Consider the following 12,973-nt stretch of genomic DNA (forward strand, 5'->3'; position numbering starts at 1 on the left):
ATCTCCAAAATGGCATGTGCAACATAGTAAAAGTATGACATGTGCTCTTATGATGTAAAATTCCCCCCACCATAAAATGTGATTCATTTTAAAGCTACTGCGCTTCAACTCATAATTCCTGATTTGTGACATCTGTACCCTGAGGTCTGTGATGATCTGAAACAAATGCAAGTAAACAGACGGTTTAGGAAACAGTTTGGATTTCACTTGTAAAGGAACAGGCCACTGAAATTGTCTTGGAGTATGAAATTACTCTTATTATTATTATTATTATAATTATTATTGGAGTATGGTATTAGTTTCTCAAATTATGTTCTGTTCTGCACCCCGAGAAAAGAATGTGTGCAGTATGTGTTTGTGTGTCCTGGACTCAACGTGCTGGAAAGCTGTTGAGCAGAGGCACCATGTGCAGGCTGGCCCTGACAGTAATCAGTCAATGAATAATGAAAACGCATGCACGCACGCACGCACGCACACACACACACACACACACACACACACACAAACAGACCTGCCATTGACAGCTGTTTGGTATCTTTGTGTCCGTGTGTGTATTAACTCTATCAGTGGAGTGCAGCTGCATGCCTGCCTGTAGCAATTATGTTCTCGCTAAATAAGAGCCAGTGCTGGAAGGAGGGGAGAGTGTGAGAGAGAGAGAGAGAGAGAGAGAGAGAGAGAGAGAGAGAGAGAGAGACATACACATTATAAGTGATTAACTTACTCAAAGGATAGCCGCATGATGTGTGTGTTAAGGCACACATGCTGTTTGAACTGTATGTAATATAAACCAGCTCTGGGACTTTAACATGAGCATCTGCAAGAGGGTTTGAGTCACACACACTTAAAAACAGACTTTTTCTCAATGACATTGGTCAGTGTGTCAGGATTTACACAACACACTCTTTTTTCCATTCACACACACACACACACACACACACACACACACACACACACACACACACACAGACCTATAAACACTCACTCACCCGCAGCCTTTTCATGGTTAGTTTGCTGCCTAATAGGTCAAGAGGAAAAGCAGACATCAAGCGAATACACACAGTCTCAAACACATGGAGTCATGTGGCCGTCCAGTCACCAGGGTCGGCTTGTTGCATGCTTCCCAGACAGTCATGACTTAAGTGATTTGAAGACGCCATTGAAGCAGCCACAAGTTTGTCAGGAAACACTATTTCATGACCACTTAAGTTATTTGTCATCTTTTGTTTAGTGAGCAAATGTTTTCAGAGGTGGAGGGAGTATTCAGATCCTTTGCTTAAGTAAACAAAATATGAAACTATCACTGTCATTTTTTACCACGCATTAATATTGAATGGAAACACAGTGCTTTTCTCCCAGCTGACATTTAGCTTGGTACCATGTCTATCTTAAATGTTTGCAAAATTATTCAATTCATTAAATCTGGACAATTCGATGTAACCCAGCAACCAAATGCAGATCAGCAGGAAAGTCCCTGCCACCAGACAATAGAGATATTAAGCAAACATTACAGCCCAGTGACTCTGCTACCATAATGTGAAGCCATCATACTCCTTATGTATCTCCTGCATCACTGTTGTTGCCATAATGACAGAGTGGAAACTCGCACATGTGCACATAGGTGCAAGCACAAAAAACAAATTGATTCACACCTGTGTGTGATGTTTCTAGCTGGAGCAGCTCATAAAACCGGCATCACTTAAAACTGGTAAAGAGCATCTCCAGTTTTTAAATGTAAATAAATGCATACACGTAGTGAGCAGGTTCATTTTGTACAGCAGAATGTGAGCTGCCTAGAAGAAAATGTTCAATGGTGTACACATATTACAGATATGAGATAAAGAAGTCGCACCAAAAGCCTCCCAAATTTGACAACCTTTGATTTGGGCCACGCTAATGCATGTTTAAAATCTATTTTACAAAATAGTCTTTCTGCTTCATGTGTGTCCTAGCATGTGAAGACAATTTTGAGTAGGAATAGTTTGACCTTTCTTACTGAGAGATAGATGAGAAGATCAATAACGCTCATACAGTATCTGTCTGTTGAATATAAAGCTAGAGCCAGACGATTATTACATTACATTACATTACATTACATTACATGTCATTTAGCTGACGCTTTTATCCAAAGCGACTTCCAATTAAGTGCTTTCAACCTTGAAGGTACAAACTCCAGACAACAAGTAGCAAGTGCAAGTACATTAGCTTTAAATAAGCAAAACTACAAAGAGCCATATGAAAGTGCAGCTTTAAGAATATATATATATATATATATATATATATATATATATATATATATATATATATATATATATATATACAGTCTTTGTAAGCAGAGGGCAGTGCAGTCGATTAGCTTAGCTTAGCACAAAGACTGTAAGCAGAGGGAGACAGCTAGTCTGGCTCCCTTCAGTTTTTGTACTGATTAAACAAATTAAATAAAACATGCTTATTAGTGAGCTTTAGAGCTGCTAGTAGGCACATTTATTTGGACAGAGCCAGGCTAGCTGTTTCCCCCTTGCTTCCGTCTTTATGCTAAGCTAAGCTAATGCTGACTGTAGCTTCATATTTAGCAGAGTGGTATTGATCTTCTCATCTAACTCTCGGCAAGAAAGAGAATATATTTCCAAAAATGTCAAACTATTCCTTTAGAGGAATTAGTTCACCATCCAAACGCTGATTTAGGTTTTACACACTGATGCATGCCATCATATCAATTCCCTGTTTTCTGCGTGCATCTGGTTCAAACTGTGATGTGGGGTTTTAATGTCAATTAAATGAAGAGGTTCTGTGTAAGTAAGATAGAATCAAATAGATATGAGACCGTAGAGCAGACCGTGCTACAATAAAAAACTGGATTTAGCGTGGGTTTATATGAGATCATCAGATTCTATGGAGTTATCTCTGACAGAGAAGTCTTGTCTTTAATGACATCTAGCCTACTTAATGGAGCGGGCCTCTGTTTAGCTAACAGGCTTATCTCGTCCTCACCATGTCCCAGTTTGATGACATTGCATAACATCTCCCATTTCTTCCTGTAGGCTCTTGTGTTTTCCTGGTGATGACCTCACTGCTGTTTCCTGGCAACGCCCACGCTGCGATGAAGGACCTGTCCTCTTCCTCCACTCCTCTCAGCTCCCTGCTCCACTACCCGTCCTCCAAAACCTCTGTCGTGCCGTTCTCCTCATCTGCCGGTGCCGCCGCCTCGCCTGGGTCAACACTGTCATCGGCGCCGCTCTCCAAACCACAGCCCTTCTGCCTCCAGACGGGGCCGCACCTTCTCGCCAGCATGCAGCTGCAGAAGCTCAACTCGCACTACCAGAACCTCGCCGGTGCTTCTGCCGGACACCCAGCACCCGGTGGCGCTCAAAGGGGCTTCACTGCCTCGCCTCTGGGCACAGGGAACCAGCTTCTGGGGCCGTCTGGAGGCCTCGGTGGTGGTGGGCTGGGCGTTGGCATCAGCATGGGGAACCAAAGCTCCGGCACAGGTGGAATTATCGACTTTGATCCCGTGGACGAGGAGGTTCTCATGTCACTGGTGGTAGAGCTGGGTTTGGACCGAGCCAACGAGCTGCCCGAGCTCTGGCTGGGTCAGAACGAGTTTGACTTCATGTCAGACGTGCCGGCCGGGTGCTGACCTACGAGAAAAGAAACTATCGAGATTCATAGGTAGCAGCGGAATTGATTGGCAAAGAGAGCGAAGACTTTCTCTCTGTTTTGTTGTTCTCTTTCCTCCCTTTTCTTGGTTGATAAAATGAGGAAACGGAAGAGACGCTGAGCAATAAAGAGAGAGACATTAGAGGCATACTCTTGTTTCTATTTTGCTTTCATACTCTATGTGCAGACAGACTGATAAAAGAAAAAAAGACATGTCATTTTATTAATGCAGAAAAAGTTTTTTGCTTCATTCAATCAGTGCATTTTTCTTTTCTTGGATGGAACTGGTGGTTGAAACCAACCTGATGGGATTAAGAAGTCTTTGGTTTTGGCTCATCACACTCTTGATTTTTTCCTTTTCATTTAAAGAAAACAAAAACAAAGCAGAAACAAGGACTGTTTCTGCCACTGCTCCGTCACGCTGGCTTAATAAAAACGATATGGTTGGAGACGTTTCTAACCTTTTGGATTAAAAAAAAAGCAGTAAAGATGACATCGACACACCTATCGGACTTTCTTAGTTCTGTTCTCTCTCCATCAGCTTAAAGCAACACCAAATATTCTTTTGTATCTTAAAATAATGTTTCCAAAATTGTTTCAGTGGTTCATCAACTCGTAACAAGGTGAACGGCACTTCTGCATTTGCTTTGCGGCCCTCTATCGGCTATAACCGCACTATGCAAGTTTGCCAGATCGGGTAGCGGATCTGTAGTTTGAATTAGACATAATGGACACAATTTCGCTTCCAACCTGTAGGGGGACCGAAGAGGAAAAGTGCTTTGGTGTTGCTTTAAGGAAGCGTGACATTATGGGAGATTTGTGAAGGATGTCAAACACCATGTTTCCTGTTTTCTTAAAGGACAATATTAGACTCTGGTCTCACGGGAAAGAGACTCCTGTCTCTCGACTTCACAAAGACACTGATTGTCTGAGAACTGGTTATCTCAATGTACTTTTCTTTCCTTACCTTTTTTTTTGTTTGAATTAAGTTCAACCAGTCGCATTCTCAGAACTTGTTATTTAAGACAGTGGCTGATATCCCTCTGGACTTCTGGACAAGGAGCGCTTCTGTAGCGTGTCTATAATCGGTTCTACTTTTCTGAACATAATGAATTAGATCAAGGGATGGGGAATCTTTCGGAGCATGGGACCTGAATGAAGTAAATTGTTTCTTGCTCTGGAACACAGCCTCATTAAACCTCATTAAATCGAGGCCTTGTGAGTCGCCACGACATGTTCATGTTTTGTTTTATGGCTCGCAGTGTAAGAACCATTGACCCGGGTGGTGTCAGTGATCTGGATAGCACTTCCCTCTTACATTAAGGATACAAGGTCTAGTCAACCTTAATGCAATAACAGATCATTCTGATAACAGATTCATGCGCCCTTTTTGTTTTTCCTGTTTCACCACTTTGATGTTTGTGTCAAAACAGTTTGTGTCCCTGATAAGGAAGCATCGTCTGTTGTGTCATCATTAGGCCTGGAGGCTGCGGTTTGCACACATTGCAGGGCAGCCTTTGACCTGAATACACACTGTTGTTTGGTTTTAAGCACTCCAGGCTTTAGGATGATTGGAGTCAGACCAAAGTGAACTAAACCTTTCACACCCTACCACTACTTGCAGCTAGCATGCTAGCATGTTTTTTTGAGCATGACATGAGCTTTACTGTGTCTTAAAGGCAGAGACAAACATCTTGACAAGCTAGCTGTGCCCCGTTATTACGGAACCCACTGCAGTTCTAGACAAGACCCGCCCTTCGATAGCATTCGCGCGCTACGATTGGCCAGGCGCCCATGCTTGCGTGAGGTAACGGAACCATATTTGTTCAGGACCTATCCTCTGACCAATCAGCTATCCTAACCTGAACTACTCAAGGTCAATGCCTAACCTCAACCAATCGAGCTGCTTCGTAGGGCAGGTCTTGCCTAGAACTGCAGTGTGATCCATAATAGCAGCTGTGTCACCTTTGGCAGCCATATTGGAAGTCCTCATGCTCTCTGGCTTCATTTGAACAGTTATTTGTTTATATAGAATCAACTCTGTCATGTAAAAGGTGTTGTTTCTTGTTGCTGCAGACTTCAGTGGTTGAAAGAATCCCCAGGGGTTAAATTGACACCCACTCCTCCAGCCCCTGCTCACCTATAGGAGCTGTACTGTGCTGTTTCCTGCTGTAGACGGATGGATGTTAGCATGCGGGCTCTGACCTATGTATCTGTTGTGGTAAGAAGAGACGGGGACTTGAACTGTGCGGCGGGAACAAAGGCCTTTCACCTCAACCTGGTGTGCCTGTCTTCCTGTGCATTGTGGGTCTCCTCCTGGACCACACACACATGAAATAACACACCTGTACATATATGCACAAGCACACAACTCACCTCCATGGAAACTCTCTCACACACACACACACACACACACACACACACACACACACACACACACACACACACACACACACACTGAAACCCAACTATGTGCGCGCATACAAAGGCACCGAAATAAACACACACACAAGAGCATGGGGATGGTATTACAGCAGGGAAATGGGAGTAGCAACCATGAAACAAGCACTTGTTCAGTTACACACAGACTTCACAGGGTATTGGTGTGTGTGTGCGTGTGTGTGTGTGTGTGTGTGTGTGTGTGTGTGTGTGTGTGTGTGTGTGTGTGTGTGTGTGTGTGCGAAGAGAGATAGTGATGTTAGACTGTATGCAAGTCTGAAAATGCAAGTGTGTGTGTGAGGGGAAACTATGAGCAGCAGGTAATCCGTCCACATGTAAACCACTGGCAGAGGAAAAAACTTGCCGGGCCTCGTTAATTTATAAAGATATAGACGGGTCAGCTTACACACACTCAGTTCCTCAACAAGCCGGCTAGTTTTCCCTGCACACAAACACAGCTGCCTAATGCCACTTTTTGATGTTGATTAGGGTCTTGGTTACAGTCAATGAACTTCCTTTTCTTTCTTTAATGAAACGCGAGAAGCAGCGATTAATGAAAACCCGATGAAGGAGTAATTTGACAGAGGGATTTGCAGGATATTTCCCTCGCAACAAGCGCTTTATTGAAAGAAATGGAGATGCCTCTCATCAATTCCAAATCCAAAAGACAGACGCGCTGATTCCTCTCTTCCTCCGTCTCGTCTCGTCTAAGTGGGTCAAAATAACATTCTTCAAATCGAAGACAGTCTTGTGTTTGTTTCCATCTACTCGACATTGTTTTAAAGTCCCTGTGTGTGTGTGTGTGTGTGTGTGTGTGTGTGTGTGTGTGTGTGTGTGTGTGTGTGTGTGTGTGTGTGTGTGTTGTTTTGTGGTCCGGCCTTGATCCCAGCTAAGTGAATGTTATTTTTTGCTGTGTGAAGCAGAGGGACGCCGCCTCCTCCCTCTTCTCCTCCCCCCCTGAGAAGTTGCCTGGTCGAGATGTTTGAATTGTCTGAGGGCTTTCATTTCCTCTTCTCCTTGACGCCCGATATTACAGATTAACCTTTTGAACCAAAATATACCTCAGCTATTTGGTGTCCAATAACAAAAACTTAACTCCATACCAAATATTCTTATATATTTTGGTTTAAATTTAGCTTGGAATACCACACCTAAAACCGCAAAATCCTTGCAGTAAACTATTTGAAATTGGGTATTTCAATTCAATTCAATTCAATTCAATTTTATTTATAGTATCAAATCATAACAAGAGTTATCTCGAGACAGATAGAGTAGGTCTAGACCACACTCTATAAAGCCCCAACAATTCCAATAGTTCCCCCAAGAGCAAGCATTAGCAGTGGCTATTGCGACAGTGGCGAGGAAAAACTCCCTTTTAGGAAGAAACCTCAGCAGACCCAGACTCTTTCTAACTCAATACAATCTTAAAGTCTGTCTTTTGCGTGTCTTAACTCAAACTACAAATCCTAAACTTAATACAGATCATTTTCCAAAGAATGCCACACTTTGATAGACTGACTTCCTTTCTTCACTGCATCCATGGGCTTCAATTTGTTTCAGTACTCCGTCATGCATAATCAAAAAGTCATATTTTCACCAAGTACTAATGCAGCTGTGAGCTGGGACTGTTCATTTAATTGATTGACAGAAAATGAGTCACCAACAAGTTTGATAATGGCTTCATTATTCCATCCTCCAGCCTCTAAAATGTGAAGATTTCCTGTTTCATATGATATTTGCTAGATGAAAAGATTGATACCACTTTCATGTTTGCACGGTAAATAAGCTACAGCCGGTTAGCTTAGCTTATCACAAAGAAAAACTGTTTACACTGGGTCAGTGTACACAGAGCCGTTTCTTCCTATAGGCGGATTATGCGGATGCATAGGGCCCCCGCAGCAACTAGGGGGCCCCCAAGTTGCAAGTTCAGCCTCAATTTATTTAGGGAGAAATAAAAATGACCTGTCATTATTTGTAGCCACTAGCAAGTAGCCTTCTTTGTTCTAAACATTTTAAAATAAACCTGATTGGGGAAAATCCTGCATCTGTTGCATTTATTGACGTAGAGGAGCCTCATTGTTAACTTTTTTTATTATCATTTTCGGTAGGTTTAAATTGCTTGGGTCAACTTGAGATGCTTAATTTGAATTTGAGAGAGTTTTTTTTTTTTTTTTTTTTACGAATTTAGCCTTCTAAAGTGTAACAGATTGATGCATCTCCACGGATCATCTTAAAGGTTTGAACCCCCCCCTTCGTAGTTTGACAAAATAGGGGCCCCCAAACAGCATTGTGCATAGGGCCCGCCAAAAGCTAGAAACGGCCCTGAGTGTACACCTTCACAGTTCCGACAAAGAATGAAGTAGATTTACAGTTTCTATGTGACAGCGGTGATTTGTTGCACACTCGGCCGTTGCCTCTGGGCCTCCGGGTCATGAAAAATGTTCCAGCACATCAAGGCCTGTAAAAACCTTCGACATAAGCAGTGATATATCTGTTAAAAGGTCGCTGTTACAAGGTTTCCTCTTCACAGTAATGAAAACGTTCAGCCACTGCTCTGCTGCCAGGTCTGCTTGTGAAAATGAAGTAGACTCTGCACTGATTCATTCCTCTTTTTTTTTTTTTTTTCTTCATCATATTTACTTTAAAACCTGTAGATTAAAATCTTATTTTGTTGTTGGTTTTACGTGCAGTCTCTTTTCCTTGTTTTTTTTTTTTTCTAATGATGAAATGAATATTATTCAAAGATGATGATTTTTAAAGCACTTTTGCTCACCGGCTCTCACTTGTACATCTATATGAATATGTAAATGACTGAGATCATATTAAAAAAAAAAGAAATGCTTGTATTTTTGTTACGGCTCTGAGTTTTGAGGGGAAAATAAAGAAAGTGAAAACTGAGCTGGAGTGAATGTTTGTCATTTAAAACAGCAGACAGACACTACATACAGTATGGCATGTAGTGATTTAGCACACTGATGAATGTTTAATGTTTGATAAGTTAAACCATATCAACAGATAAATGTGCCATGAATAGAATATTTAACAATATGTAGTTACCAGTTAAGGTCTAGCATACAGAATAATAGCCGCATATATGTTTAAACAAAGATAATGAATGGTCAAAATATTTTATAAACTGTTGGAATTTCAACATTATTGGACAAGGCTTCCATCTGCTGGCATGTGAAGGTAAGTACACAAGTTGACAACGTGGAAGGATGTTAAACATATACTAAGTATATAACTTTTCTTTTCTACACTATCTTATGGTTCTGTTATTACATTACAAGTTTCCTGGAAAGAACCATGCAATTTGCTATAAGCAGTTGATTCCCGGTGAAATTTGTTCTATTCAAAACCTAGTTATTAATTTATTATTGGAAACTATATTCTATATATACTGCATGTCAAAGTGTATGATTACCTTTAGAGCGGGGGTGTCAAACATACGGCCCGTGGGCCAGGACCGGCCCGCCAAAGGGTCTGATCAGGCCCAAAGGATGACTTAATCAATTGAGAAGTAATCAATTTAGATTCCAAATGTACCACTTTAATCTCAGAGAATATCTGAGTTATTTTTTCCGTAAATTACGACTTTAATCTTAGAAATTCTGAGTTTTTTCTCTGAATATTACCCCTCCCTCCCGGGTCCGTAACATTATTATTTTTTCCTAAAACGGCCTTAGAACGCTGTCGGAGCAGAAGCAACTTGAGTTTGCCAACATCAAGCTGACGAGAAACTCTGTGGCAGATAAAGTTTCTGATCTTTCTGGAGTGGTTTACTGGTCTGGCCCACTGGAGATCAAACTAGGGGTATGTGGCCCATGAACTAAAACGAATTTGACATGCCTGGTTTAGACCAGTAGTTCTCAACCTGGGGGTTGGGACCCCCAAGGGGGTTGTGAGAACATTTCTGGGGGTCGCCAGATGGTTGGGGAGAAAAAAATGAAATAACATATTCTAGACCAGAGAATTTCTTTTTTTCTTTTTTTTTTTTTACATTACTGTGTTGTTCTTTTTATATAAGAGCGTAGAGAATGTAGCTGGAGGTCAAAAGTCTGAAGTGGTACGGGACTGTACAAAGAGATTGGAAAACACTGCTGTAGACAATTTAATTTGGCATGTTCAGCTGACCCCCTTTGCACTAACTAAATACTCTCTAGGTATTGACTTGTACTGACTGACCAATTATGTGTTTCCCCCTAGAATTAGTGCCAAATGACATAGTTCTTTCTAAGAAACGTCCTATGAAATTATTAGCAATTCAATCCAATAACTGACATGTAAAATAATTCCCAAATGACCTTTACAGATATAATTTTTTGTTATTTTTTTCAAGATTTAAGGCAGGGATCAGTTCAGTGACTTTAACATTAAAGCTGAGGATTATTCCATACAGAAAAAAACTCACTATGAATGTGAATTCACTTAATTAAACATACTTTTTTCAGGCTTTCTTTCCAATAAAGTTGTCAAATCAACTTCTTCTCTGGTGCCAGACTTGCACATATATGGAACTTAATGCAGTGCTGCCATCCAGTGGTGATGGTAGCAAGAGCTATACTTAACATATACAGTACACCAACTCATCCAGTGGCCTGATGTTGTTCCTCTGTGCCTTTCATGCAGAAACAACTGCTTGATACATAAATTAACATGGACTGTGGAGCTCAGAAAAAGTGCAAAAACAGTATTCATTGTGCAGTAAAATGTTCCCTGTCAGTGTATTTCCTGTCATATCTGATGTTTCCTTATTCCTGCTGCATTAATGTGTATGTTGCATTTTCCTGCTGTAGATGTTTAAGGTTGTGCTCATTTTAACTCTTTTATATACTGTTGGCTAGTTTAATCTACAGCGATGCATCATATTCTATAAGATCATCCTATGTTTGTAGCGTCTCTGTCCTGTGAGAACCACGTATCTCTAAAAAGTTTTAAAACTGTTCAGGGTGTCAGAAAAACAGCCCTTTTTTCAGCTTTGTGATGATGCATTTTAAAGACTATATTTAGCTAAAGAAGTAGGAGAAGTTTCTCGACACACTTCATCCTTCACTTTATCCCAAAAATTCAACATCAACACATCTGGAGATACATGGTTTTCACTGGACAGGAAAGGGATGAAAAACTGTTATCTGAAAAGTAACTAAAGCCGTCAGACAAATGTAGTGAAGTAAAAAGTACAATATTTGGCTCGAAAAGTAAAGTACAAGTATACCTTGAATTTGTCCTTAAGTACAGTAGGCTACTTGAGTACATACACATTCCACCACTGCTTACAAGGTGGAAAGTGAGGCTTCATTGAGGGAACAAAACAGAATAAAGAATAAAAAGAAGAAATAAGACCATGATAATGAATATGAATATGGCTGCGGCAACAGTTGCACACACAAAAAAAGGGTTTGTAGTAATTAAAGATGACTAATAAATAATGATCTGTTTGGGGCGTACAAAGTAGGAAAAGCACTTTTTAAAAGGAGGAATCTGGCTGAAGTGTGAGTGAGTGTGTGTGTGTGTGTGTGTGTGTGTGTGTGTGTGTGTGTGTGTGTGTGTGTATGTGTGTGTGTGTGTGTGTGTGTGTGTGTGTGTGTGTGTGTGTGTGTGTGTGTGTGTGTGTGTGTGTTTCAGAAAACAAAAAGAGTCCCAGCTTTCATTACTGCCATCAGCTGGACTTTATTAGCATGCTCTACATCTGTAATATTGCAGCCTTTAGACAGCCATTTTAAACAAAAGTGACCCTTAATCCTTCAACTTTTGTAATATGACTCCAGAAATGTGTCTTCAATCCTATAAAACTTTCTGGATTGAGTGGTCAGTACAACAGTATTTGTAAGGAAGTGGGTCAGGAAATTAAAGTTGAGAAAACGTAGATGGGTCCCCAACTTGCTGATTGCTATAGGCCACGTTGCTGAGCTTCTCCATATCTCTGCAAAATGAATGGCCGCAACACTGCCCTGAAAAACAGACTCTGAAGATTTATGTTTCAAGAAATAATATCCAAGTGGGTTGCCAGAGATAAATGTGTGAATACACAGGAGCATTTGTATTCAGTATAAATAGATTCGTCCTGGGATTTGGATTTGTTCCTGCAGCCTGGGGGACGCAGAGATGCCTTCAGAGAAAGAGAGAGAGATGGCACGTGTGCATCAGTTGGTATTATTTGGCAGAGCAAGGCAAAGACCCAGGAGGAGCTTTATCTTTATGAGTGTAAACAGGACTAGGCTCTGCCTGCAACATGGCATTTCCTGACCAGGACAGTCTGAAGCAGAGAGACAGTAGATGCACTAGCAGCAGCACGGCTAAATGGAGCGTATCTGTGATATTAAAACACTTTAGCTTTATCATTCATGTGTAAAGATATGGCCCTATTGTTTATTCCAATGCACATGCAGGCCACATATTCAGATCAAATAATCAACTGGACTATTATCTCCGCATATGGTGTATATATTACCTCTATTTATAGTTTTCATAATATAGATTGCCAAGTAGGTTTTCACATAGAAGGAATTTGCCGTGGTTTTGTGGTGTATAACTATAAATACAAGTACCGCAAAAATATAAAATAGAAATTTTCAGTAAAAAGTGTATAGAATATATATTTTGTAGCATAAAGAGAGTATTTTGAATTGAAATGAATGTGCAAATATTCATAATATAAAGTTAAAATGTATGCATGCTTTATATAAACAATAGTTTTAAATATTTATTTTTATATAAAGTTGTATTTTGTACATAGTAACTAAAATCAAGCATATTGTAAAAATATAACAATAATAAAAATCTAATTTTAATATGTGAAAATACATCATGTTGGTATAGTAGCCTAGCTATATTAAGATATATCTTACATATCTATAGTATACAGAACACAACAACGATC

General features: G+C 40.4%; 1 protein-coding gene across 1 annotated transcript in view; it reads left to right on the forward strand.

Annotated features, from left to right (window-relative positions):
• Positions 1–4,883, forward strand: part of cited1 (Cbp/p300-interacting transactivator, with Glu/Asp-rich carboxy-terminal domain, 1) — a 7,377-nt gene extending 2,494 nt beyond the window's left edge. Inside the window, exon 2 of the mRNA XM_031304352.2 lies at positions 3,039–4,883. Within this exon, the coding sequence (XP_031160212.1) occupies positions 3,059–3,634 (576 nt within the window). The 5' untranslated portion in view covers positions 3,039–3,058 and the 3' untranslated portion in view covers positions 3,635–4,883. The remainder of the gene's footprint in view (positions 1–3,038) is intronic.
• The last annotated feature ends 8,090 nt before the right edge of the window (positions 4,884–12,973 follow it).

Source organism: Sander lucioperca, chromosome 17 (genome assembly GCF_008315115.2).
Source record: "Sander lucioperca isolate FBNREF2018 chromosome 17, SLUC_FBN_1.2, whole genome shotgun sequence".
NCBI lineage: Eukaryota > Metazoa > Chordata > Actinopteri > Perciformes > Percidae > Sander > Sander lucioperca.